Genomic DNA, 22,045 nt, shown 5'->3' on the forward strand with positions numbered 1-22,045 from the left:
AATAATAACCTCTCCAGGGGCCAGGCCTCTGTCCCCATGGCCTTTCAGCACCTCTGAACTGGGGCTGGAGGGCCCAACTGCAGAGAAAGTGAGATGAGGAAGGGCTGTAGGAGGAGGTGAGCAGGGCTACACTCCAATTCTGGGGCCCTGCCTGAGCTGTCTGCTCAGGGTCTACTTCCTGCTGGCCCCCTGCAGGTCTGTGTTGTGGGGGGGGGTGTGGGGGGGAGTGGTGAGGGGTTGGCATGGATGACTGTCTGAAGACTCCAAGTCACCTAGCGTGCACTTTTTGAGACCTGCCTGGCAAATGGATGAAGCAGGACCTTCCTCCATCTCCAGGGTGCTCCCACAGTGGAATTGAAGGAAATGCTATAGGAAGTATTTGGAGCCCCATTGAAAGAAACATCTAAGCCACCACCCCCGCCACCCCCAAAAGTCATGCATGAATCCTTTGCACACTTGCCCGCTCTGGCCTGGGCTAATGGGAAATCACAGTCCTGGAAGAGTAGGAGGCCATTGCCCTGACAGACCCTGTAAGGACTCAGAAGGGATCCGTCCTCCCCCGTCCATTATCCTATCACATCTAAGGTCAGTTGTCTGTGCGTTTGGACATTTGCAGCCTCCACCCTCATGGGCCCTGAGGGATAGTAGAAATGTCAAAACATCCCTGACACTGACCTTAAACTTGACTTTCCACTAAGAGAGCTGAGTAGTCAATACCCTTTGACAGCTAGTAAGAAAGCAGAGCTCCAAGCAAACCAGACCACTCTTTTCCTCTTTCCTCCCTCCTGGTCTCTGGGGCTCCTCATCCCTCATTAGGAGGAAAACTGCTGGAACCACCTCTGTCTTTTTGTTTCTGGTTTGCCCCATGGGCCAGTCTGAAAAATCTGTGCTTCTGTGTCAGCTGCTGTTCAGAGGGCTTGCATGAGGAAGGCAGAGCAGGGATGGGATCATAATACTAGCGGACATTCGTTGAGGGCTCATCGCGTATGAGCTATGCCCTGTTCTAAATACTTTACTTGCATAACCTCATTTAATTCTCCATAATAACCCTATTTGGTAGATACTATTTTGTCCCCATTTTGTAGAAGAGAAAATTGAGGCACCAAGAGCTTAAGTAATTTGCCCAGGATTACATGACTAGATGGGATGTTTAAAATTGTAAGCTACAGGTGACTTCCTTGGTAAGACCTAAACCTGGAGGAGGGGGATGACGAGTATTTGGTTCAGGGGCTCTTACATTTGGGGAGCCATGGAAGGGTGCAGCCACATGAACCTTGGCAGCAGCAAACCATGCAGGTAGACCTCATCTTGAGATTCCCCAACCAAGTACCTTTGTACACCTTCAAGAGAGGTGGGGTCCTCTCTTCTTCGTCTGGATTTCTCTTCAGCAGTTGATGTTTGGCCCGGACACAGGTTCATTTTTCCTCTCTTAGTAATTTAATCAAAGACATTTTTCAGACCTATGGATTGCTCTTGGAAATAAGAACTTCAAAGTTGGGGAGTCAGTGAATAATTTAAGCCTGTACCAGCTCCCTGGGTCTGCTGTTAATGGGAGTAATAACACTATTAATAGCGATGTCAGTGCAGACACCCTGGAAAAGTCCATAACATTAGCTTAATGGCTGGAGGTAATGAAGTACTCACAGAGGAGCTAGCCTGGTAAATTAACTTCCAAGACTTTTAGGCAGATGCCCTGTTGCCATGGTCTGCTAAAGCAGCCAGGGAGGTGACTACATTCATGTCTGACCCTTCGCTCTCACGATTCCTAGAAGGATCCTAGAGAAGTCACAAGTTGCAATAATATTCAAAGTGCATCCTAGTGGCAGGCAAAAATAGCAATTAGCCTAGAGACAAACCTTGAAGGGAAATTTTGTAATCGCCTCAAGGCACATGAAGAGAACATCAAGATGGCGGGGAAACGGGTTTAGCCGGTCGCAAGGCGGTCCGAACCTCACTTCTCAGTCTCGAAGCTTCAGAGAGCACAGCAGTCGAGAGCAGAGGCTCCAGGGTTCATCTGTGCTCAAATACTGGTTCTCTCTGATTAGCTGGTGACCTTGGGCAAGTGACGTACCCACCCTTTCTGTAGTTTCCTGGTCTATAAAGTGGATTTTTAAATGGTACCTGCCTCACGACATTGTTGAGAGGCTTTGACATAAACCATAAGCCTCTTACTGTGGTGCCTACGAAGCGCTCAGGGACTAGCAGCCATGAGTGTATTACTCAGAATTGTTTTCCACTTTCTCGTTACACATCCAATTTACTCTGTGGCCATCCTTTTTGTCCCTGGGGCTCCTCTTCCCCCTTTAGTCCATGCTTTCGGTGACTTCTCCTTCATTTGCTGAATTCTCCCCTGACTCTTCACTGTTAGGCTGTCCCTCCCACTGAAGCCAAAGGTTCCTTCTTTCCCTGTGGTGTTCTCCTGTGCCCAGTCACCCCAAGAGTGGCTCAGGGGGTCCTGGAGCCTCTCTTCCCTCATCTCTAGCCCCCCGCTTCACCGGTCTGCTTCTCAAGGTGGATGCTCCCTCCCCAATATCCACTCCCCATGGGGGCTCCCCATGACATCCTGGCTATTCCCTGAAGCTCAGATACGTGTGTGCAGTGAACTCCCTGGCCCAGGCGGAGAGCTTAAGCACCTTCCCCCATGTGTGATGTGCACATATGGGTGAAGGGCCGTGATTCTTATGTGCATGTTTCACAAGCCCCGTCAGTTAGGCCTGTGAGATCCCAGGTTGCCCTGAATGTGGTCCACCTGTGACACAGTATACTTTGAACGACACAGGATGCTAAGCAATAATAGAAACCTTCTCTAGCAGTTACCCTGTGCCAGGGAACTGGGATTTGGGTCCAAGGCAGTCTGGCTCCAGAGCATGCTTTGAACTGCTCCACTCTGCTCCTTTGATCCTTCCTTCCCTCCCTCCCACCCACCCACCCACATTTGTCTTCTGTCTACTGGACGTGAGGTATACTGGGGATCCCGAAATAAGTCAGGCAGAGTCTCTTCTTTTGAGCTCACACCTGGTAGGAGAGGGCTGCGCTTAACCCAGTAATTATCATATAATCGAAGAAGTTCTAGACGAAAGAAACCCCCAAATGCTCTTAACTTTGCCTAGGCTGGTGGTGGGAGAGATTGCAGATGCATAATAGTTGACCCATGTCTGGAAGGGTAGGTAGAAGTTGGACAGGGGAAATGTGGAGGGAGGGTGGTCCAGAGAGCAGAACTGGGCAGCACAAGGCGAGGAAATCTGCAAGAGTATCTTGTGTATACAGTGGGAACAGGTCTCGGTTTGCCTAAGAGGGGAGGAGGGCTGAGGATGAGTGGGGAGGTAGAATAGTGACTCTGCAACTCTTTATGTGAATGAGGAGGATGTGAGGGGTCTTTAGGATGACCCTCAAGTTTCTGCATTTGGCAACAAGTGATTAGAATTGCCATCTTTTTCAAATTCGGGCTTGGTGGGGTAGGACCAGGCTGGAGGAAGGGGGCAGAAAAGGTCAATCCTGGACACATTGAGTTTGGGCACGTCCTGGGAGCTGCTCACAGGGCCTGACCTCCGCGTCGGCCCCTCGCCGGAGTAAGTGGCCTTCTCCTGAGTCACACGTTGCTCTGTCCCTCCAGGTGCACCCGGAAGGAGCGTTGTGAGCGGTCCAGAGAGCCCCGCAGGTTTGCCTCTGAGATGAAGCAATGCGTCCGGCTGACCGTCCATCCCAGCAATATCTCTGTTTCCCAGTACAATGTCCTGGTAAGGGCAGGGGGATCTGGGTCCAGGGACGTGGCAGAACCCTCTCCCCACCGAAGCCCACCAAGGCTTCTCAGGAGAGCTGGGCCATGCCTGACCAGCCTAGCTGATCAAGAGCAGCTTTAAAAGATGCATCCCTGGAGATGGAAGAGGGGAACGTGCACGGGAATATGGGGCAGAGGCTTTCTGCACAATGGGTAGAAAGACAGGGAAAAGTGTGATACCAAAGAGGATCAAAAGGGTGACCAAGAGAGGGAGGCTGTTGGGAACTACATGTTTGTCTGTAAGATGGGAAGGATGTATGTGCAGAGGGAGAAAGGGGCAGGATGGCTCCCATGTTCATGCACTGGGCCCTTGGTGGTTGGTTTGCCATTTTTCCAAAACTGGGGACCATGCAAGAGGAGCTTGACCAGCAATACCTCAGTCCTGCCCGCCTTTCTTTCTACAGACACATCCCCTAAGCATTCCCATTTCCTGGGGCCAAATCCATCCATATGTAATGAAGGTTCCTCTGTGTCTGTCTCTTTCCACCCCACCACCTTGTCTCTATGTCTTGTGATGGATTAATGGGCTCTCTTCTTCTATGTGTTAATATCGCCTCCTGTTTTCCCTCTTTTCTTTCTCTCTGATCTCTCTTGATCTCCCTCTTTCTTCCTTTACTACGCCCCATCCCTTTCCCCACTTACTCTCTTCCTCTCTCTCCCCTTGCCTGGCCGTTCGCAGCTGGTCCTAGAGACATACAATGTCCCGGAGCTGTCAGCTGGCGTCAACTGCACCTTTGAGGACCTGTCAGAGATGGATGGGCTGGTGGTAGGCAATCAGATCCAGTGCTACTCCCCAGCAGCCAAGGAGGTGCCCCGGATAATCACCGAGAACGGTGAGTGGTCCCCGGAGGAAAAGTGGGGTGGCATGTCCTTCCTCCTGACCTGACAAGAACTCAGGACAGCCGTGGGGGCACTGAGGGAGCCCATAGGCAGGGGAGAGTCAGGGAGGGGGTGCATTGGCGGGTATGATACGGAAGAAGGGGTGAAGTGTCTTTTCGCTGCTCTTAGAAATGACTGTTGAAACCAGGTGAGCTTCCTGGAGGCAGCATCATCCTAGGTGAGGAGCAGCTGCAAAGAGAGTGGAGGGAGGGCAAGGCCAGGACAGCATGAGAATGTGCCAGCTGAGTTCAGAGACTGCCCTGGAGCCTGAGAGGGCGGGCGTGGAGGGGCAGTGGGGGAGGGGAAGCTGGTCAGGAGCAGGGGTGGGGGTGCCAGGGCTCATCTGGCCCCTTACCCTGCCTACACTGCTGGGTCTCTGATCTCGGGCCCCTGCCTGCCATCCCCACTGTGCCGTGCCTTCCCGGAGCCGCAATGGGAGGATCAGGGGTGGAAAGAGGCCCAGTGCCGGTGAGGGACAGGCCCAGCCTGGGCAGATTGATTCCATGTTGGCGCTCCCATTTGGGCTTGTCACATTTGTTCCAAGCTGATTGATTAATGAGACTCTCAGGGAGGGCACAGAACAAGACTGGAAGTGGGGGCCCGGGGTCAGGGCTGTGAATTAAACATGGGCTCTAGTTCCTCCCTGGCGCCAGCTGAGGATTGCAGGGACACCGGCCTGAATGGAGCCCTGAGCCGCCGCCCCCCCACCCCATCGCCCGAGGCGGGGATGTCAGCTCAGGGTGTCTCCTTACCGAGATGGGGAATGAACTTAGGTGCGTGCATACGCGCACATTCATGCAAAACCTCCTGTGTGGCCTGTGGCAGCGTTAGAGCCGACACATTTGTCCTGGTGGCTAATCAGTGTGTGTGTGTGTGTGTGTGTGCACGCGCGTGCAATTCTGTGAGTCTGGCGTGGACACCCCACACGCCAGCCTGTCAGAGTGTGCAGACAGGAGAGAAGCTGGTGAGCATGTGAGGGGTGGGTGCTGGGAACACAGCGTGGACGGAGGAACAGACCAGAAGCGCCCTCTACAGATGCTCTCAGAGTTGTCCCGGGCCTGGGCCCTGCTGAATCAGAGTCCTGTCAGAGCTGAGAGCACCCCCCGGGGGAGCGGGCTCCCCCTTCCCCGCATACATCACTCTCAGTGGGAACCTCACAAGGGGCCTTGGCCTCCCGCCTGAACTTGTGGTTGGCTCTACCCCACAGGGGACCACCATGTCGTCCAGCTGCAGCTCAAGTCGAAGGAGACAGGCATGACCTTTGCCAGCACCAGCTTTGTCTTTTACAACTGCAGTGTCCACAATTCGTAAGTGGCTCCAGCCCCGCTCCACTCCCTGTTCCTGGGGTCAAGGTTCATCCGGAGACTGAAGGCACCAGCCCTGTTGGCAAGGAGCTGCCATCTAGAGGGCCTGTAGGGAGAAAGAGGATGAGACAGGGCCCCCCTCTGGTACCCATAGGGTTAACGGGAAGAGGCAGGAATGAGCAGAGGAAGAACCAGCGGGGTGGGATCTCCAAATCCCTAGCCCGTACATCTTCGCTGGCATCAGTCTGTCTAACCCAATTTGGTTCTGTTGAGGAGGAGGGTGGCCCTCACCTGAAGAACTGAGCAGCCAGTGCCCTGGGTGAATAGGGGGGTCTGAGGAGGGAGAGGAGCCCCCATGTGTCCAGGCCAGGCACTGAACACCCAGCTCTCCCCAGTCCCCTGTGGGCTGGGTCAGGCCTCGAGCTGCAGAGGGTCAGAGTGGGGCATGTGCTGACGGGACCCAGCTCTAGCCCTGGCCCTGTTTGATCGAAGCGTCTGCTTCCCAAGGGAAGGCACGGAGGGCAGAGTCTCGGGCTCTGGAGTCACACCAGCTGGAGACTTAACCATTCTGTGTCCCCAGTGTCCCGTCTGTGGGGAAATTGTAGTCCTCCTTCCAAGAATGTCACCCAAATATTTCACTGCCGACACAGCCAGGCCCCTTCCGGGCAGAGTCTCGGTTGGCTGGGACTCCCCCCCTCCCCCCGCCCCCGCCCCTGTTCATCAACACTGCTTGGTCCACAAGACAGCTGTGAGGACTAGAAGAGTCATTACAAGCATAGCATTTAGAGCCACTGTCTGGGCACTGCTCATGTTTTTGCTGTTATTATATGATTATCTCCTCTCTAAAATGAAGGAGTTGGACCAGACTGAGAAGGTATGAACCATAGAAACCTTTCTCCAACCAAAATTAGGTGTAGACACCCAATATACAAAAAACAGATGGAAGTAGGAGCTACTCTGGTTGAGGGCTGGGAGGGCCTGGGACCCCTCTGTCTTGGAACCCCACACATCTATCTCCTTGTCTCCAACAAAACTCCATGGAACCCTTAGGGTTCCACAGAGCATAGTTTGAAAACCACAGGACCTGATTTCATAAAGCCCTGCTTGTTTTAAAATGCTTTTCTGTTTACCTCTCCCTATAGAGCAAGCTAGTTAACATAACCAAAGACACTTCCGGGCTCTAGGCTGGAGGAATGTTAGTCTATCTCTCTGGTTATGGCGGTTGTGGGTCCAGAGCTTGGCTATCTTTGGGGACCCAAGTAAGAGGTAGTCAGGCCTCCTAGCCAAAAACAAGTTGCTTCGACGCCAGAATTCTCTCCCTGCTTCTTGCCACGGAGCTGCCTGTGGCTTTACCACTTGGTGACCTCTTCCCTTGCTCCCTTTTTGCCCCTCTAGGAAAGCAGAATAGACAGATAAAATCATGTGTGAAGTTTCCATGCAGTCCACAAAATAATTTTAAGCATCTACTAGGTACAAGGAGTGTCATTAGACAAGAAGGGTCAACAATGAATAAGGCTCAAAGACTCACGCTCTGCTTCAAGAAGTCATGGCCTTGTGGACTAGTGGGATAATTAATAAGTAAAATATGATACAGAAAGGCCAGGACAGTCCCAGAGACATAAACAGAGTGGTTAATGGGACAAGGGCCCAGTGTGACCAACTCTCTGTTGGTCAAAGAAGGAAGAGGAGATGGGCAGGTGAAGGAAGGGGGAGTGGTAACCCAGGCAGAAGGACAGCATGGGGAGAGCATGGCCTGTTCACAACTGAAACAGCAAACACATGTGGAGACAGTGGGCCTGGACATCGTAAAGGGCTCGGCCCACAGGGCAAGGCATTTGGGTTTTACCCTCTGGAAGACGGGAACCATGCTGGGTTTTAAACAGGAAGAAGCTCTGATAACGTTGCCTTTGTTTCTTGGGGATGGAGTGTAGAAACAGGATTGCTAACTGTGTGGGGACCCACTGCACTGGACAGTAGCCTAGAACCTTCCTCTTCTGGGGTGGGTCCATGTGGGTCCTTGACAGTGAGATCCTGGAGTCCACTGGAATTAAAACTCTATTTCTTTCTTGACACTAAATGCATGGGCTTTCCGGATGAACCCCTCTACTCCAGACCTCATTGTTCCCCAGCTCCACAAAAGAGGGCACCATCCTATGGAGATGGAGGACATGTGTGGATTGGGCCCTTGGGGACCAAGGTTTTCACCTACCTGAATGAGGGGGAGGAAGCCACAGAATCTGGGCATCCTGAGAACTTGGAGCAGAAAGGGACAGATTTGTATCGGATCTGCTCTTCCTGAGTGTTGGAAGGTGGTTTCTCGCTTACTATTAAAAAATATTTTGCTAGACCCAGGAGTCTTAGGCCCTCTGCTTTGGGTTCACCGACGTTCTGTGATTTGTGCCTCTTTCTCCTCTGTGGGCAGGTGCCTGTCCTGCGTGGAGAGCCCATATCAATGTCACTGGTGCAAATACCGGCACGTCTGTACCCATGACCCCAAGTCTTGCTCCTTCCAGGAAGGCCGAGTGAAGCTGCCCGAGGTAGGTCCTGGCACCTGGAGCCATGAGTGTCGCTGGCCGTGAGCATGGGCCACACGAGGCAAGCCTACCCTTGAGAAGAGAAAACAAAGGCAAATCCCACAGCACCTGCTTCCACCCAACCCTGGCTCTTAAGGGACCATTTCATGAAAGAAGTGAACATGCATAGCTCTGACCCTGGGGCTAGTGGGCTCTGGGTCAGTCCTGGAGGGTCAGCTACAGGCAAAAGTGCATTCCAGGTCACTCCAGCCATGAAGACCCTCCACATGCCAGGTGAGCTCTAGAACAATTCCAGAGAGATGGGCGTGTGTGTGTGTGTGTGTGTGTGTGATAGAAATAATTATAAGTACACAGCGAGACTATATATAGACTCCTTGGCTGTCCCTCAGAGCATTGTCCACAGAGCATATCTGATACCAAATTGGACAATTTGAGTAACAGGGAGAGAGAAATAAGAAAGAAAGGTCAACTTATCAACCAGAGTGGTGGTTCTCCAAGTGTGGTTCCCAGATCAGTGGCATCAGCATCACCTGTGAACATGTTAGAAACTCAAAGTTTACTACCACCACCACCACCCCCCCCCCCCCGCCCGAAGACCAACTGGATGAGAAGCTCTGGGGGTTGGCTTGGTTCTTGGTTTCTATGGTGCAGTCAGTCCCATTTGGGAATCACGAGAGTTGGCTCCATGGTTAAGAAGCTGTGTTTTTATTCTCTCCTAATCTTTATTCTTATCCTTTTTTTGGTGGTGGTGGTGGTTTTGTTTTGTTTTTTGTTTCTTGAGAGAGAGAGAGGGAAAGAGTGTGCGCATGGGGGGAGGGGCAGAGGGGGAGGTGGAGAGAGAGAATCTCAAGCAGACTCCACGTTGAGCACAGAGCCCAACAAGGGGCTCAATCTCACGACCCTGAGATCATGACCTGAGCCAAAACCAAGAGTCAGATGCTTAACAGACAGAGCCCCCCAGGCACCCCTATTCTTATCTTTGAACACTGTTCATCAACATAATAGAAATACTCTATACCTACATTGCTGCCTTTCTTAGGATGTAAGTTTGTGGGCAAGGACCTCAAAAATAATTGGTATAAAAATACTTTGGAAAAGTCTGCTGTTGTTCAGCCATTATGGTGCCTATGTGACCCCATCCATCAGACCAGTAGGACTGAACAGAGTGGTTGCTTTAGAACATGGTTATTTAGACTAGAAAGGTATTTATCTATATACAGTGTTGGTTAGACCCCACTGAATGCAGGGCCAGAACTGCCATCCTGGCCCATGCTCTCTCTGTCAACACTGGACTCAGTTTCCAACATCTTCACCCCCTTCCCCTGCCTTAGGTGTACCTTCCAGCCCCTTCCATGCCCACACAGGCGCCATGACCATGTGGCACACCCCACAGCTACGAAAGCCAAGAATGGTGCTGGTGCAGGAAGCACAAAATCTGTTTGGGGGACAGGAAGGGAATGGTGAGAACAGAAAGGCCCATCACAGTGCACTTGTCCCCTTCTCCCAGACTCCTACCTCCATGGGAACCCTAGTTTTGGCCAAACCTTTAATGGCAGGAGGGAAGCTGTCTTGTCCCTGAGGCTGAATGGGAAGGGTGATGTACTCCCCACTCCCAGCACCTGCTGCATGGGGCTCTGCCAGCCCACGGGGACAATGACTGAGCTCTGCTTGGCAATGAGAAAACTCGAGCTCCAAATCCCACCTTCCCAGGCTCGGATGGCTGAGCAAAATTTCTACAGGTAGAGGGTGGACAGGGCAATTGATTTTCGAGGTAAAGGCAAGGAATGGTGAGGTGGTCATGGGGAGAGGATGATCCGACTGAGTGGGAGGACATGAGGAGCAAACAAGAAAGAAACAAGAGAGAAACAAAGAGAAGGAAGAAGAGGCCGTGGAAGTCTCCAGACGTAAAGCCCTCTCCTTCTAGGATGAGGTCTGTCTGGCTAGAAATGGCTGCTCTGGATCATAATCGAGAAAAGAGACCCAGACTTAGATGGTCCCTTTAGGGGGAAAAGGAAGAAAGAGATTACATGTCGGCTTTAAAAAGGAATGTGAAGCTAACATGTAGGTGTCGATCCTGTTCCTCTTTAAGACAAAACGGATCTAAAGCTAGTAGGACAGACATGGATTTGACAGCAAGGGGCACAAGACCCTGATAAAAGGCTGTCCAGTCTCCTCAACCCTGAGCCTTTACCTTGGGGCATGTGGTCAGGAGAGGAAGGTCTGCTTCACCCCCCCACCCCCCAGGACCAGGGGCCAAGGGCCCAGGAAGAAACCTCTTACTTTGTTCAGGAACCTGTGAGTTACTTGATGAGAGCAGAAACAGAGAGGTCTTGAGCCTCTCTCCAGCTTTCCAGACCAATGTGTCTGGCACAGGTTTCATGTGTGGAGAGGCCCAAGGATAAACTAGATGAAACAGAAACAATTGAGCTATCTGGTGGATTTCAAAGGCCCCTAATCATTTAATTACCTTGAAGGAGGTTTTCAAGTTTCTGCTTTTTCTCTCTTGTTTGCTCCTCTTGTCCCAAGTTTCTTTCTTTTAAATACATAAAAGAAGCTTGCATCTGCCACTCAGAAGGAGGAAGAAAGACCTAGGAGAGAATAAAACAAGAGCCCACCATGTTTCCCAGTGCAGTTCAGGGATCCCTGTAGAAGGACGATGTCCTAGAGAGCCCTGGTTGCCAGCCAGGCAAAACGCCCCGCCTACGAAGGCTGCCGGTGAGGGACAGCCCCTCCCAGGGTCTGATGCCGGGGCTCCCAAGAAAGGAAGAGGCCTGGAGGAACGTGGCCAATGGAAGGTGGTGATGAACTCACCTACCAGGGCCGCACTGAGACACTTTGCATTTCACCTGAGCTGCGTTATGGTGAGCCTCGCAGGCCATTACAGCAAGAGGCTCCCAGGGAACTTGGAATCACCATGCTTCCCTCATTGCATCACTGAATTGAAGTCACCTTTGCTCCTCTTTTTCCTGGATGTTTATTTATTCTAAGAAAAGGAAGCTCTGAGGTTGTGTTCCTGGTCCAAGTTTGGAGGCCGCCTTCTACCCAGCTCAATACTGGGGCCGTTTTGAGTATAGTATAGAGGAGAATCCAGAGTTGACCACTTCATGATGATCATTGTAGTGGCATTTTCCTGGGGAATGTACCAAAGGGAAAAGAAGCAATAAATATTTGTGGACTCTTGACTGATCCAGCCATTTGGGGTCATGGAAGGAGGTCATTGTGCTCAGAGCTTAAAAGGAAAGCCCCTGGCTGCTAATGGAAATAAGGTGACCTTTTTTTCATGTTGTTATTTTGTTTTCTATATTTTTTGTTTCTGGGAAGAGAGAGTAGCAGGAATAAGGTGTAAACAAACAAAATTAGACATTTGAAAGGTGATTTTATAGAAGACCCCGGACAGAAGCGTTCCCTCCCCCTGCCAGGGGAAGAGCTTATTCACAGCATGGTACCCAAAGCTTTGCTATGGGTCACCTTTCGTCCTGCATTACCCAGTTCCTGAGCACTTCCCATACGTAGGGCATTGCGAGAGGTTCCAAGGTGCATAAGACATCTGTAGTCTGCATTTAGAGATGAGTAAAATGGGACCGTTGGTCTACATGATCTCTAAAGTTCTTTAATTGTAAGTGGAAAGAAGCTGGACAGCACCAAGGAGCGGTCCATGCCCAAGAAGTGGTCTCGGAGGGTGAGTGCTCAAGTTCACGCTACGGTCTCCCTGTCCCATCTACCAGGGTGACTGCCACTTGGCCTCAGGGCCTGTGGCTCCCCTGGACATCCAGGCCCAGACCAATCCCCATAGATGAAAGAGGGAGCCGGGCCCAGAGAGTCTTCTGTAAGTCCCCAGGCTTTCATTTCCTTTCAACATCTGAGTGTGGGGACGCGGACAGGGTCCTTTTGTCAGTCAAGAGGGAGACTGCCAGGTGGCTCTTCTTTGCCCCAGCGCCATCTTGTATCCCTAGGAAGGCTTTCATCCCTGCATCTTCCATTTCAACACTGGCTTTGTTGACTCTCACCAGGGATGTTCAATTACATCTTCCTCCCTCCCCCTGAACAAAGAGTACATTCAGGTGAAGTTATTAGTCTGGAACAGAGAACTGGTCGATCAATGTTGTTATTATATTAATGGCAAGTATTCTAGCATAATTACAACTCTTAGAAATAGAGTGCCCAATAAACGTATGTTGTTTATAGTAACTATATTCCAGTTACAAGGAATGATTTTGTTTCAACTAATGATGGCATTGCGATCACAAGGCTGGGTCTTTAGATCAGCTGCCAGATCCTGGGTACCAAAAAGAAAAGAGAGAGGAAGGGGTGAGTCTTGCTGCACTCAGCCCCATTCTGCCAGAGTCAGGAGAGACTCCTTGCTTCCCAATGGAACAGCCTTTCCCAGGGGCAGCTGTTAACAGGGGACCCAGGCGGGAAGGGCCTCCAGTCCCTGAGTGGCTTTGGAATCTCCAGGCTCAGGATGACCTGAGCCCCCATCAGGCCCACACACATAATAACAGTGATCCATAGGGAACAAAGGCGCTTTTCCATGGAAAAGCAAATCCACTGACAAGAATTCATGCTCCATAGACTATTTTACTATTATCTCTCATCTAAACTGAAAAGCAAAGTCAGCTGCTAAAGCTGTTCCCTGGACATCAGACCAGATGCGCTTTGCTAGGAAGGCCCATGGTACACAGGCTCAGAGAGAAAGCTCCTGCAGGCCCTCTCTTCTGGAAGTTCAAACAGCGTTTACTCCAGAGAGCATGTGTAAGATCAGAAGAGGCAAAATGAATTCTACCTGATTTCCAAAGCAGTGCTAGAAAGGTTCTTCTCACATTCCCTACCACCCCCACACCCCGGACATGCATCTGTAGACAACATGGGCATGATAACATCTGCCAGCCCCCATTGTCAGTCCTCTCCTGGAACGAGGAGCTGGTGGGGGCTGGGGGGTAGCCCCTGGACTGAAGTAAGCCCCATGTCCTGAGACAGGGCAGGCCAAGGGCATTTACCCACCCCGCCACCACCACTGGCCTCTGGAGGGAAATCGGGTCAGCTACCTTGTCAGTGATTCTGACAAGAAGAGCCCTTCCTGGGGCCCAATGCAAGGGAACCAAACCACCCTCGCCATGCCCTTCACCCTCCTTTGAGAAAACAAAGCCAACCCCAGCTAAAGAACTTGCTTCCAACCCACAAGCCGCCCCCACTCCAGGTACTCCATTCCTGGGCTGCCTTGTCGCCAGACAACTGCACTTTCCATCAGTCTCGTCTGCCCCACCCTCCCCCCCTTGAGGTTATGGGTATTTCCTTTCTGTATTATTACTTTGCTCTCTCCATAAACCAGCCCATCGTAGATCACACTAATGGCATTATAAACTTGGGGAACAGCAAGAAAATATATGGTGTGTTACATTTTTGTATTGGGCACCATGGGTCTGAGAAGGTGAGTGTAAATTTGGAGGGGGATGGTTAGGGCTAGGGCTGGCTTCTTTGGAATTGATGGGGGCCAAGGTGACATTGGTGGAGAGCCATACCCTGCAAATCACTTATTCCTTAGCTGCTCCTAGGTGCCGCCCGTGCCCCGCACTCCCCCAGAGCTTCACAGTTCCCCCATCTTGCTGTCACAACCTGGAGAATTAGAGCCCTCATCTTGTACACACACCGGGGCTGTAAATCCCCAGGCCTACCACCCCCCGTCCCCAGGCAGCACCAGCCCTAAGGGCAGTGTTTTCTCTCTCAGCTCCACAGCATGCTTCATGTCCTTGTTCAGTTATTTAAATATGCAGTGAAACCTCTGTGCAAAGTAGCCACTGACATGCGGGACACAGTGGATGGAAAGGCCTCTTTTTGCTTTCACACTTGGGCTTGATGTTCCTGCTCCCTCCAATTAGCGGTGCTATCTTTACTTCTGTGTGCATTTCGGTGAAAACCAAAAATGTGCACGGGCCTGGACAGTTGACCTGGAGCCCCCTGGAGCCACCGCCTGAAAGCCAAGACGTCCAAGATTTCCTTGCACCTCAAACCACTGTTACACTCAACCCGCAGTTCTTACAACGGCAGAGTGTAGCCACAGGCAAAACAGCCTCCAAGGGAATCTAGTTCTGAATGTATGCATTCATTTGTCTCCACGTGATCTTGTTAAATGCAGGTGCTTTCCACCTGCAAGAGCTGGCCCTCTCTCTTACGGTAGCTCGGAGAAATCTCTTCCTTGAAAGAGAGGAGTGTTACGTTTCTGAGGAATTCTGTATGGGGGCTAGATCATCATCTGGGGATGAAAGTCAGGAAGATGATCAGGTGAAAAGATTTTGTTCATCATTGTGGGAACTGAATGAGGTGACCGGTGTCCTTGGTTCCTTTATCATGAACGTGGGGCAATTATACGTATTGGGCTGTGAAACAAGATAGCAAATGGGAAAGCACGGGGGAGGTAATGGAGGTGGTAGAATGTGCGCTGGATGGAATCCTTGAAGCCCTCGTGCCGTGTTAACTAGAATCATGACAGCACCACTCACTGCCTACCAGAACCATACCGCCTGTAAGACTGTACTAGGTTCCAATGTGCCAGTTATTAAAATATTAAAATACTTCCCTACTGGGAGGTAAATGGCCCCTTCCAGAAGGCCCCTCCAGTGTTCATGCAGCTGATCCACCTTTGAATACTATACCCAGAGCTAGTTGAGCAGACACTGTTATCCCATTCTAGAGATGGGAAAACTGAGCTTTAGAAAGGCTATATAATGGTGTGTCCCAGGTCGTCTACTGGGTTAATAATAGATCTAGGACCATAAAATTCACTGAATCCAAACCAGCCTCTTCATTCTGTGGCCAAGGAGACCCAGACGGTTTGGGAGACTTGCCCAAAGCCACGTGGTTGGCTGGCAGAAGTCCCGTTTCAGAGCACAGAGAACATGCTGCTGCAGGATGTCACCTTCCAGAAGAGGGGACTGCTGTTAGAAGAGCAGTGGACAGACCCGGGGCCTCTGTCCCTGTCCCCCTGTGTTTGGGGCACTTGGAGCTGTTAAAATCGTCAGGTTCTGCAGCCTAGAAGGGGTGGGAAAAGCTGGACAGTGGGAGCTGATGGGGTGTTTGTGGAAAAGCGCACAGAGGCGGGAGCAGGGGAGACGGGTCCTTTGGAAGCGATGTAGGAAAAGGGAGTAGATGAGGGATAAGGTGCGGCCTGAACCCAGCAGCGGGAGATGAGGAGGAGACAAACATCTATTGAATGCTTGTTCTGTCTGTGTCAGACGCTTTATATGTGGTAGTTCATGGGGATACCCTCCCCCCAAAAGCCCTTTGGAGGAGGAGTTTTTAATCCCCACTAAGCATTAAGCCAAGCCACGATTAGAGCCCTTTCAAGGCTCTGAAATGAGCAGGAGGAAGATAGGCTTGCGTTCAGAGTCTAGTGACTCCCCAACCAGGTTAGTGAAGGACTCTCAGAGGTGATTGTCTGAGCCCTAGGCCTTGGTGGAGGTGCTTGGGACCCAAGTCAGAGAGAAACAGGGGGGTTTCTCTGCAACTTCCCAGGAGCCTTAGCCGCAGAGGTGGTTTTACACCTGGAATCTCCGTGTGACGCAGGTCAGGGTCTGAGGAGCTGGGGTGGGAGGAGGGGGCAGTGTGGTGGCCATGGTCCCTTCATGCCTTGCTGCCTAGGGAAAAATTGCCATTTTACATTTCAATTAGGAGGGACACTGGGGTCAATCGTCAGTGCCACCAGAGGAAAATGGGCCCAGCCCAGCCCTGGGCCTCTCCAATTATTATTAATGAACTTACTCTCAGACCTGCCAACCTTTTTATATGCAAACTAGGTCTTTATGGGGCCACTGGCAATCAGGACTCATTAAAGAACGCGCGCCAAGCCTCAGTGAGAATCTTACAGGGGAAGAGAGGCTTACGCGTCTGCCCACATCCTGGACTAGAAGCAGCCCAGCCCCAGGCAAGGTCCCAGCCCTCACAGGAGGGTACAGCAGTTCTGAAGTCCCTCTGGGCGCGGGGAGATCCTTCCAGACCCACTGCTTCCTCCTGATGTGGTCCCGGCCCACCAGGAGGAACTTGCCTCCTTCATTAAGGGGAGGGAGGAGGGTGGGCTGGCGGTCAGCTTCTTCAGCTGCCAACACGTCTGCTGATACTGAGCCATGATGTTTCCGCTCCCTGCCTCAATTTCTCCTTTGCAAAGTAGAAGGGATCCATTAGGTTGGTCCAGAGGGCTACCAGATTCCAGACACTTGCTGAGCGTTGTTCATGGACAGTAGTAACATTTTGCTCTAGGAGGTGGGAGCGAGAGATCCAGAACTCCTCTTACTCCAAATGCAACCACAGACCCAGCTCCCCAATGATGCCGATGTGGATGGAGCAGGAGGGGAGGTCAGGCTTGTGCATGCTTTAGGGAGAGGAGAGCTGCCCAGGGTCTCAGGAAAAGAGAAGAGTGCAGTCAGCACCCTCTGGCTTGAGACTCCCTGCTTTTCATAGATCTCTCTTGATTCTCCAACATCACACACCTCCTGCTCCAGTCCTGTGCATCCTCCTATTCACTAAATCATTCTTGTCTTCTCTGTGTCCTGCATTCTCATCTTGCTGGGGCGGGGGGGCTGCTGAGGGGGCAGCCGAGGCAGGAGCATAGGATGGAGCTGCTAAAACTCCCTCTCTATGGGACCTGAGTCCCTGGAGACCCACGCGCTTTGGAGTCTCAGGACCACGTGCCAGGCTCAGCGCTCTGCCTCTTCTCCCCTCCTGCTGCTCTTCTGTGTTTTCATTTATTTTTAACTGTAGAAAAATACACACCAAAACTTACCATCTTTACCAGTTTTAAGTGCAGATCCGTGGCATTCAGTACATTCACACTGTTTGGGCAACCATCACCACCATCCATCTCCAGAACTTTGTCGTCGCCCCCAACCAAAACCCTGTCCCCGTGAAAGACTCACGCCCCATTTCCCCTCCCCCAGCAACCACCGTTCTGTCTCTATAAAGTTGATTACTCTAGGTGCTTCATATGAGTGGAATCATGTGATCGTTGTCCTTTTGTGCCTGGCTTATTCCACTTAGTATAATGTTTTCAATATTCAGACACACTGCAATGTGTGTTAAGATTGCCCTCCTTTTAAGATGGAATCATATTCCATTTTCAGTATGTATCACGCGTTGTTCATCCATTCATCCGCTAATGGACACTTGGGTGGCTTCCACCTTTTGGTGTGGTGAATAATGTTGCTATGAACTGGGAAGAGCTGAATGGGTCCTTGGATCCCATCTGACTGACGGATAAGGAAGTTGGGTCTCCAAGTTGGGGTGTGATGTGCTCAGGTTCCATAGCTTGTCAGAAGCTCAGCAGGCACTAGAATGCGGGTCTTCGCCCTCCCAACTTTCAGTGACAGAAGGGGCTCATGCTTGCCTTCAGACCCACGAGGGACAGCTGTCAGCTACCTGATTGCCTGAGACCCCTCCAGTCAGCCGTTCCCCGGCAGCTCCTTTCTGTCTTACTCGGCTGGGCAGGAAGGCTGGGGTTACAGGCCAGCAGCCTCTGCTGAGAGCAGCATCCTTAGAAGGATGGGTATGCCAGGCTTTTGATGGCCAGCCTGCCCGGGAACCACCTGGCTCAGCATGACCCAGTGTCATAATGAGAGTCGTCTGGGGGATGCTGGGACCTGCCTGACATGGGGAGTCCAGGCCCTGCATGTGTCTGCAGAAGGCCTCGCTCCTGCCCATGCCCATCGGGCCTGGCATTACTGACTCTCTTCCACCCAGGTCCTCAGAATCCAGCTACATGCCACCTGCCACCTTTGGACAGAGGACAGAGCACCCACACTCTGTATTTGACCCCATTTTTCCACCAGCCCTCCCAGGACAGAGCTGACTACCTCAGGGAAAAAGGGCCCAGTCATTTCCTCCATCCCCCAAGGCTCTCTGGGCCCCACTTAGCCTGAGGGATGAGTGTGCTCATTGCTAGCATCCAAGAGGTGCTCCATGTGTATCTGCTCTGAGGGGCATTTCCATGGGGTCAGGTGCCACAGAGGGCAGTCGGAAGGAAGCGTCTCGATTTTAAAAGGTCTCTGGAGCTCATTTCAGAACATTCCCCATTGCCCAACTCAGCCACATGTGGAAGACCCTCCTGGGCCCTCCTGCGGCGGTCCAGACCCACTTTCCAGAGCTGGGGCCCAGGGCTCACTGCAGAGCTGCTCTTGTTGGTCTCTCTGTCCCAACTCTTGGCAGCCTAGCACAGGGGTCATCAGCCCCAAGGTGGGACATGGGACACCTAGCAGCAGAGTCTGTCTCTGCTAGGGTGGGAGGGGGGCTGGGAAGAGGCAACCAAGAGTGTCAGAGTCTGGAGGGCATTAAAATGGAACCCGCAGAGGGTGGGCAGTGAGAAGTGGCCCCCAAATGGTGACTGTGGGATCTGGGATTTCTCGGACCCGTTCTCTCCCACATAGAGGCTGGGGAGGGGGGGATGGGCAGCAGTGTCTAGAACCTTCTGTGACTGTGTCCGCGGGAACGCGGGGCAGGGCAGACCTCTGGGCTGTGTCTGGAGAAGCTTCGGCTTCCCGCTCCCCAGCCCGAGCTGTACTGTTTCTTCCAGGACTGCCCCCAGCTGCTGCGAGTGGACAAGATCCTGGTGCCCGTGGAGGTGATCAAGCCCATCACTCTGAAGGCCAAGAACCTCCCCCAGCCGCAGTCCGGGCAGCGCGGGTACGAATGCATTCTCAGCATCCAAGGCACGGAGCAGAGGGTGCCCGCCCTGCGCTTCAACAGCTCCAGCGTGCAGTGCCAGAACACCTCTGTGAGTGCCCCCCGCCCCCACCCCTTCCTCGTTCCTCTCTAGAGCCAAGTCAGCTCAGCTCTGAGGGATTTCCCCAAACAGGCGCAGAACAGTCTAGCCCCCTGCCGAACTGCTCGCTCCAGCCCTGCTTTCCTGGCGCAGCCTCGGATGCTCGTCCCAGCAGAGTGCTGGGCTCTGAGGTCACCAAATGTCTGCCCAAGGGCAGGGGCTGCAGCGGCAGGGGCTTGGAGACCCTCCATGGGGCTGCTGAGCACCGTTTGTGGGCAGAGGTATTTGCAGGGTATGCTGGGCTCCAGGACATCCATGTCCGTCCTCGCTGAGACGAGCTCTGGAGTCCCTGGGCCCTGAGTGCCTCGTCTGAGGCCCCAAAGGCCCACTGCTGCCTTTGGACCTGCACAGAGACCGTCTCCAGCACAGAGGCTTCTGAGACAGACCAGACCCCTGCAACGGGAGTGGTGGAACAGGATGGAGCTAGTCAGAAGGGTGCTGCTCAGATCAGCACACACCTGCCCAATGTTTAGAAAATCCACATTAGGTCCACACCCGACCACCGACGGGCCAGCGGCCCCCCCGCCCCCCCGCCCCCCCACTGCCGATGGCTATCGCCTGATTCCTGGGTACCACACCACGTGTCCCAGCTATGCTCACCTTTCCCATCTGGCTGCCCCTCTCCCGACCGTGTGGTCTTCCCAGCCACTACTCTGCTCTCTCTCATTCTCTTTCTGGCCTACTCCTCTGTACCCCGATGCTCAAAGACAAACATTAGGCTTTTAGACTCATAACATTTCCAAGCTGTAGGAAACCTTAATATGCTTCCTCACTGTACAGATGAGGAGCTGGATGCCCAGAAGCAGGGGCAGGTCTAGGTTTGTGGGGCTGGGACCTATAGGATTTGGGAGACCTTCTTTTAAGAATAAAATGTAATAAAGACAAAATTAAATATACAGGCAGGCCTGAGAAGGGGCCGAAGCTCCATGCACCTCAGGGTCAGAATAAAGCGACATGTCTAAGCTCACCCAGCTAGTGGGGGGGCAGGGCTGGATCTGGATTCAGGGTGTCCTCCTATGTCACCCTGCCTCCCATTCATCCTTCCTGCTAGGTACTCATATATGGTGACTGTATTTGGGCATGTGCTATAGGACCAGGAGAGTCCTGGACAAAGCAGTTCATGGGCACCGCACTCTCCCTGAAGGAAAAAATCTAGGGGTAAATGGAGCTCAGAGAGGCCCACATGCTTGCCCAAGGTCACTCAGTATTGCAGGGACCAAACGGACAATTGATGGCTCAACCTCGGAAACCCCAGATGTGTCCCCACAGCTCCCTCCTGTCCTGGCGGCCAGGCTGTTTGGCAGATTTCTGCAGCGTTCCAGGTTAAACCTGCAAGCAAATGGGCTATTAAACACCTCCTGTTTTCTCATAAATCCTGAGGCCAACCAGACCAGCCCCAAGGGTTTGGCTCAAGTGCTTCTCCCCCAAATAAGTAAGTGAGTTCCTGTGGGAAGAAAAAGCCTGAGCCCCACATGTGAGTCAGTGGAGGACAGATAGGGGTTTGGGCCCCAGAGAGAAGTCTGTTTTGTCAGAGACGCTGTCCCAGGGAATCTGGTCCCAGAGGTGTCAGGAAGGAGGACAGTCTGTGGCCTCTGATGATTGAGCCCTTGTTTCCCCAGACACTACAAGATGGGGCCTCACAGGCCCCGGGCTTCCTCTGGCTCAGTTAAATAGACGAGGGCACCCCACGTAGCAGCCTGAGTTCATCCTATAAACTCCTTGGTCAGAACTCAGTGCCTTGGGACCCACTGTTCTCAGCACTCCCGAGCAAGGCCGGACTCTGTGAATGAGCCCACTGGGAATCAAATTGTCCTGACTGGGGGGGCATCTGAGGCCCCCCACCCACCAGGGGCCGGTTCACAGGACCTGAGGTCGCTGCTCCCAAAGCAGCTCAGCCTTCTTTATTTCAATACCCTCGTGAGGAAAGTGATGGGAAAGTTTTTTCTGTACCATTTTAAGGTCTTAGAAATGAAGGCAACAGGAGATATACCCCACAAAGGGTAGATTCCAAGAAAAGTCCCCTCTATCTACCAGGACCCTCTGGAATCATACAGTCCAGGAGGGCTCAGCTCTGATGTTTCCCAGGAGCCTCTCTTTGCAAGGATCCCAGTTGAAATGCTGGTCTGGGCCAGGATGCCACTGGTGGTCAAGTGACTTCCTTAAAAAACTTTGGGGTCATAATCAGGGGCAAGCCTCCTTTACCATAGTATAGTACCACAGTTACAGAGGACAACATAGTATCAGGGCGGGAATAGACCTGAGAGAGTGTCTATACTTGATCCTGTGACAGAGGGGATCTCTGAAGCCCAGAGAGGGCATATAACCAGCCCCAGGTCACACAGCAAGTAAGTAGCCAGTTCAGAACTTGAATCCAGCTTCATAACATACCTCCCATCAAAGGTTGGGCAAAAAATAGCAACTGAGCACTTTATACCCAGCCTGAGTGCAATCCCTGGGAACCAGGTCTGATGTGCCTCAGAGAGGACTGTGGGAGGAGTCATGTTGTTTCACTTCCTCAATCCCTGAACTTTCTGGAATCGGGTGGTGGGGTGGGGAAATCCAACAGAAACCCCAAGTTTGTGATGGTGGAGGAAGGTGGGTGACAAAGAGGTCTCAGAGGAGAGCAGAGAAGGAAAAGAGACACAGGAAAACTCCTCGTGGGTGTGACACCGGGCTGGGTGGGCAGACAGGCCACCTCCAGCCCACATTTCGGGGACAGGCCCTGGGGGGGCCATCACCAGAGCAG

At 52.3% G+C, this 22,045-nt stretch overlaps 1 protein-coding gene across 1 annotated transcript in view; it reads left to right on the forward strand.

Moving 5' to 3' along the window:
* PLXNA4 (plexin A4) overlaps positions 1–22,045 on the forward strand; it is a 409,078-nt gene that overhangs the window by 311,117 nt on the left and 75,916 nt on the right. The window contains exons 6-10 of the mRNA XM_081800079.1: positions 3,614–3,737; positions 4,458–4,611; positions 5,865–5,964; positions 8,384–8,498; positions 19,051–19,251. Coding sequence (XP_081656205.1) covers positions 3,614–3,737; positions 4,458–4,611; positions 5,865–5,964; positions 8,384–8,498; positions 19,051–19,251 — 694 coding nt within the window. The remainder of the gene's footprint in view (positions 1–3,613; positions 3,738–4,457; positions 4,612–5,864; positions 5,965–8,383; positions 8,499–19,050; positions 19,252–22,045) is intronic.

Source organism: Leptonychotes weddellii, chromosome 12 (assembly GCF_054177405.1).
Source record: "Leptonychotes weddellii isolate Sample4059 chromosome 12, ASM5417740v2, whole genome shotgun sequence".
Lineage (NCBI taxonomy): Eukaryota > Metazoa > Chordata > Mammalia > Carnivora > Phocidae > Leptonychotes > Leptonychotes weddellii.